This window comes from Andrographis paniculata, unplaced genomic scaffold, assembly GCF_009805555.1.
Source record: "Andrographis paniculata isolate CXL003 unplaced genomic scaffold, ASM980555v1 Contig52END, whole genome shotgun sequence".
NCBI classification, from domain to species: Eukaryota; Viridiplantae; Streptophyta; class Magnoliopsida; order Lamiales; family Acanthaceae; genus Andrographis; species Andrographis paniculata.
This window is the reverse complement of record NW_026137587.1, coordinates 1,193,328-1,199,009: the sequence shown is the minus strand read 5'-3', so window position 1 is coordinate 1,199,009 and position 5,682 is coordinate 1,193,328. Positions and strand designations below refer to the sequence as shown.

The 5,682-nt window shown below is 38.2% G+C and overlaps 1 protein-coding gene across 1 annotated transcript; it reads right to left on the bottom strand.

Moving 5' to 3' along the window:
- Positions 1–205: 205 nt before the first annotated feature.
- Positions 206–2,901, bottom strand: LOC127254099 (aldehyde oxidase GLOX). The gene is made up of 2 exons (XM_051278993.1): positions 2,359–2,901; positions 206–1,315 (listed from the first exon to the last, which is right to left on the bottom strand). Exons 1-2 carry the CDS (start codon positions 2,899–2,901, stop codon positions 206–208), a joined length of 1,653 nt encoding a protein of 550 aa, XP_051134950.1.
- Between the last annotated feature and the right edge of the window lie 2,781 nt (positions 2,902–5,682).

Below are 5,682 nucleotides of genomic sequence, written 5' to 3'. Positions count from 1 at the left end.
AAACTCTTCATGCTAAAATCTATAACACCAATTTACTAAAATATTATGATTATGATTATGCATTCACGTGATTTTATCGACTGCAGTAGGCATTACTCAAATTTGTTATTCAATGAAACAAGCTAATCAAAGTTTTGAAAGTTGGCCTAATGAAGTTCATCTAACAATTAATTAAATTAATTACTTCATCCTTACCTGATCAACGTTACTGAATCTTAACCCACATTCCGGCACCAGGTATCCCGCCGTGCACCACAAACAACAGATAGTATCCCGGCGGCGCAACCTCCGCCGTCGACGGCCCAACCGCCGACACACAGTACACATTCTCACGCATCCACGAAACCCGCGCCACCTTCAGCACCACCATCCTCTGATTCATTGAGAACGCGTGCGTATTGAACGCCGGTGCCACGATCCGCACGGTAACAACCGCCATTTTCAAAAACCCCGAAACCTCGAAGTCCACCGAGAACGGTCGATTGTACCCGATGATCTCCCGGCTCAACTCGACCGTTCTCGGCCGGAGCGAATCGTATAATGGCGACAAATACGGCGGCGTGAACGCCTCAAGGCTCAAATCGGTCGGGTAATCGACTCCCGTAAAATTGTAGTACACGTGCGGGTTGCTCCCGCCAACGAGCACCCGCCCGTCCGTCAGCAGGATCGCCGTCGAGTGGTACAGCCGCGGCCGTGCAGCTTCCGCCATGACGGCGAACCTGCTGCCAGCGCGGTATCCGGGGCGGTAAATGACGGGCCGGGTGACCGGGTCTCTCGCGGATTCCCAGCCGGCGACCCCCGACCCAGCACCGTTGATTATGATTAGGTTCCCGTCGGGTAGGATGAGCATGTCGCCCATGACCCGCGGCAATGGCATGTTCTCCATTGTCCAGGTGGCGGTGGGTTTAATTTTCAGGCGGCCGCAAGTGGAGGTCGTGCGGAGGAAGGCCCCCTGGATTGCGCGCTCGACGGCGCGTTGCGGAGCGCCGCCGCAGATGATGATTTCGGGTTGGAGGTTTTGGTCGTCGAGAGGGAGCAGGACGGAGGAGCCGGAGCTGGGGTAGTTGCGGGGGTCGCCGCCGGGGATGGGCGGGAACTCGGTGATAAGGCGGTTGTTGATGTAGTCGTAGAGGATGGCGCGCGTGTTGGCGAAGATGAAGAGGTTCCCGTCGGGTAGTAAATGGACGAAAGGGTAGAGATTATTCTCGTACTCGTCTTTGGTCTCTTTAAGAAAGTATAACGGTCTGAATTCGCCCGGGAAGATCTTCGGGTAGAATTCGTAGTTGAACTGGTCTCGACCACCAACTATGATCACCTTCATTGTCAATAATAATTAGTCACAAAACGAAATTAATGTATAAACTAATTATAATAAGACAAAATGGCTTATAATTTTTTTTTATAATTTAAAATTTGTACGAGATTCTTATTTTTTTCTCGAAAATACCAGAGAGTTCATGCAGAAATTCATTTTGCACGAAAGAACCTTATATATTTAATTTAAAATGGAAAATTTTTTTATAATATTCCTCATAATTAGGTTTCTCATGTTTTTAAAATACAAATGTTTTTGTCGTGGGTTTAATTTTTGGGTTTGGATTTTTAAACAATAAAAATTTGAATTTCATAGTTGTTTGATGTTATATGAATAGAGGTTGATATAATATTTTGAATGTAAAATAAATTTATAGTATAATATAAAAAAAAAATAATTGTTAAATTTGATATTTAAAAAAAAAAAAAACTAGTGCACAGTAAAAAGATGTGGTAAAACCACAAAAGAACACCACATTTGTTTCTTTTGTAAAAAACTTACCCATGTGATCTGTCCCAAAAATAAATCCTATTTCCCTATCCATTAATACACTTATTATTTTTATATTGCGTATATAATTTTCTATATTTCACATAAAAAAAACTTATCTACTAACAATTTTAACAAAACAAACAAACCAAAGAAATTTTTACAATTTTTAGGAAATTCTGTGCACAAGAGAGCTTTATACATTTTTTAAATCATAAAATTATTTTGCTTCAATCTCTATTATGATTTAAAAACTATATTAAACTACTCATGTTTCCGAAAACATAGGAGAACTCACGTAATGTTTAGGAAATTCTTTGCACGAGAGAGCCTTACACATTTTCTTAATTATAAGGGAAAAATTTCTTATAATCTCCCTTATAATTTAAACATTATATTGAACTCTTCATAGTTTTGAAAATATGAGCGAGTTCATACAATTTTTAGAAAATTCGAGAAATTCTTTTAAATAGTTTTTAAATTATAAGAAAATATGATGCAGACTTTCCAAACAATTTTGCCTTATAATAAATAAATTGATTCACGATTCGTACTCGCCCATCGGGTAGTAGTTGGTTGGACGCATACCACCTACGTTTAGACAAGTATCCCGGGAATTCGATCCAATCACAAAACTCTCCATTACATGGGTCGAATGTCCTGACAACGAGGTCGCCGTCATTGAACCCTCCGGTCTGGACGAGGGTGCCTTGAGGGAGAACGGTGCCGGAGGAGCACCAAGTATCGGTTTGGACCATTAAGGGCCGGTATCGATTAGTATAGATGTCGTACAAAATGGAGTGCGCCGAGCAATCCGTTAGGAGCACCTTTTCGTTGGGATCGAAGCGGCATTGGCCAGCGGGGAGCGTCAGATTTGACGAGCCAAAATCGGTGCGATCGAAGATGACAACCTTGTTGTTCCTCAGGAGCTGCATGTGCATGGCGGAAATGCCGACGCTTTTGTGGAGGAGCTGCCATTGGCCCTCCAGACCCGGATCCGGATCCAGACCCAGATCCGGAATGAATTGGGAGGGAGATGATGATGAATGGATGAAGATGATAAATAAGAGAGACTGGAGGAAGAATGAGGAGAGCATTTTCAGAAACAGTATATCAATTATATGTTGTTGGGATTTAGGAGCAAGAAAGTAAAATTAAGCTGCATTTTGTTGGGTAGCACTTTGGTGCAGTTCTGGTTGAATTTTTTTATTGAATTAATTGATTAGGCCATTTAATTTATTTTATATGTATATTGTGGTAATAAGTAATACTGCAAACTTTGAATGGAACCAGGAATTCTGCCTCTGAACAGAAACACGTCCGCTGATGAGGTAAGAACGTAAAGAAAATGAGGGAGTGAAATTCCCAGAATACAGACACGATGCCCGATCACACCAATTGACATAGTAAAGCAAGAGAAATTTGCAAATTAAAGATGCTAGTCATTTTATTAATCAAAACGAAAACTGAAATTGATAATAAACAACTAAATATTTATATATACAGAAACTTTAAAGAAAAAAAAAAAAAATTGCATATTTTTGTTAAAAAAAAAACCCAAAAAAATAAAATAACGATGTCTCATTTTAATTGCTATAGTTTTATTTTTATAAAATTTACTAAATCACAACATACTTAATAAATATAAATCTAATTTAATTAACTTCGTAACATATAGCATCATATAATATCACTCAAAACCGCTTTATTTCTATCTCTTTATTTAATAAACATATATGTTTATCTATATTTAATTTTTTTTATAAAATTAAATTGATCTTAATAATAATAAATAAATAAATATTTTTATTTATTAGTATTATTAGTATAAATAAATAAATGAAAAAAAATACCCCATTACCTGTTTTGGCATATGGACAAAACCACTTTTTATTGTTGTTGTCGTCAGAACCCATAAACAGTATCGCTTCACCCAACTTGTGCAATCCCATCAATGTGCAACCTTGGACTGTGCTTATTTTGTTTCTCTCGGTTGGTGAGTACACACGACAAAAGGAATGGATGTTTTGGGTATTCTATTTGTTCATATTTCATGCAGAGACACACCATTCTATTTAAAGTGTAAGGGATTCTAATTGTGGCTGTTTTGCATGGCCTGCATGGTTGCTACATTGTAAACCGTGTAGAGAGTTTTGGTTGTTATAATAGTTTTGAGAGATATGTGCAGTGAGAAAAAATTTGTTTAATTCTTTCAATCCCAACTATTCTCTTCACCATATATTAAGTGAGTGCTTGTTACTTTTATCCGTCGGAGACCTCATCGGATGAAGGAGAAATCGGAGTTCCGATAAACGAAAACGTCCATATTCTGAGCAGCCATGCTCTTTGGTAGTTGTCAGCACGAGTTTGTGACAATGCAAACTCGTAGAAGAATTTTTCCAAGGTAACCAGTATAGAGGAATGAGTTGAAGAAGTGGTAGTTATATTTGTTCTTAATCAGCACTCATTAGTGAATTTCTCTTGGATTGGTATCCCGCAGATGTACGATTATTTATATCCGAACTGGGTAAACAAACCTTTATCTTATCTATTGTATGGTATTTCTGCATGAATTCGGTTGGCAGTAGGGTGTTATAACTGTGATATAACTACAAGTTCGGGAGTTAACCTTTGTTTAGGTGTTCGAAGGATTTTTGGTGCAACACCTATTCTTCAACATTTGGTATCAGAGCAGTGTTCTCTAAGTTGCTGAGTAGGTCCTTTTACAGTTGCAAAGATGAGTAAGGAAGGTCGTTCAACGTCGAGACCTTAATTGTTCGATGGAACAAATTATCGAAATTGGAAGAATAAAATGAAAGATTTTTTTATGTCTCAAGGTGAAGATGTTGTTGATGTTGTTGAGTTTGCATGGTCTCATCCCATGAAAACCATCCAAGATGAATATGATATTACCACTCTTGTGAAGAAATCAAAGAGAGAATGGACGATGAATGAGAAAGTTGCTGGAATAGCAAACTCGGATGCCATCTTTTCGATCTTCAATGATGTGGATGAAACTTAGGTAAAGCTGATATCCAACTGTAAGTTTGCTAAGGAAGCTTGGGATATTCTGGAAAATACCTTCAATTGATTTGTTCAAGTCCGAGAATCAAAACTGGAATATGTGGAGATATTGTTCGAAAGGATATAGATGAATGAAGATGAAACTATTTCCGAATACTACAATCGTTTCATGGATACTGTCAACCAGGCTGAAGCTTTGGGAATGTAGTTTGAAGAAAATAGGCTGATGAGAAAGATGCTTAAAAGTCACCAAAAATTTTAAGCTAAAAGTGATTATGCTTGATGAGCCTCTGAAATTAAGATGTATGACTTTGGATGAATTGTATGGTACATTGGTGAGTTATGAGAAGAACTATATTAAAGATGAAACTCCTAAAAGTATGACATTGAGTGTCGAAGACATGTAGCTGATTAAATCTAATGAGGAAATGACTCTTCTGAGTTGAATGATAAGTGAGAAACGAGCAGCCAAGCTGAAGTATGGGAAGTTTCAAAACATAAGTGGTTACGATGGAGTGAATACATCCAGTTCACAACGAAAATACCCTGAGTAGAAACCAACTACTTACAGCAAGCCGAAAGAAAAATTTGATGGTGGATTCAAGAAAAAGTTTGTGGTGTCTACAAAACCTGAGACAGTTCAAGAACCTACCTGCTATGGATATGGTGGTGTTGGACATATTAAATTCGAGTGCCCAAAGGTAAAGAAAAGAGAAAATAGTGCTTACCAAGCCACATAGAGTGACAATGAAGATGGTGAATCTACTGGTGGTGAATGACATTTATAGCAAACATTGATGAAACCAGTAAGAAAAGTGAAGGTTGTAGTACTAAAGCTACTGATGAATCAAGAG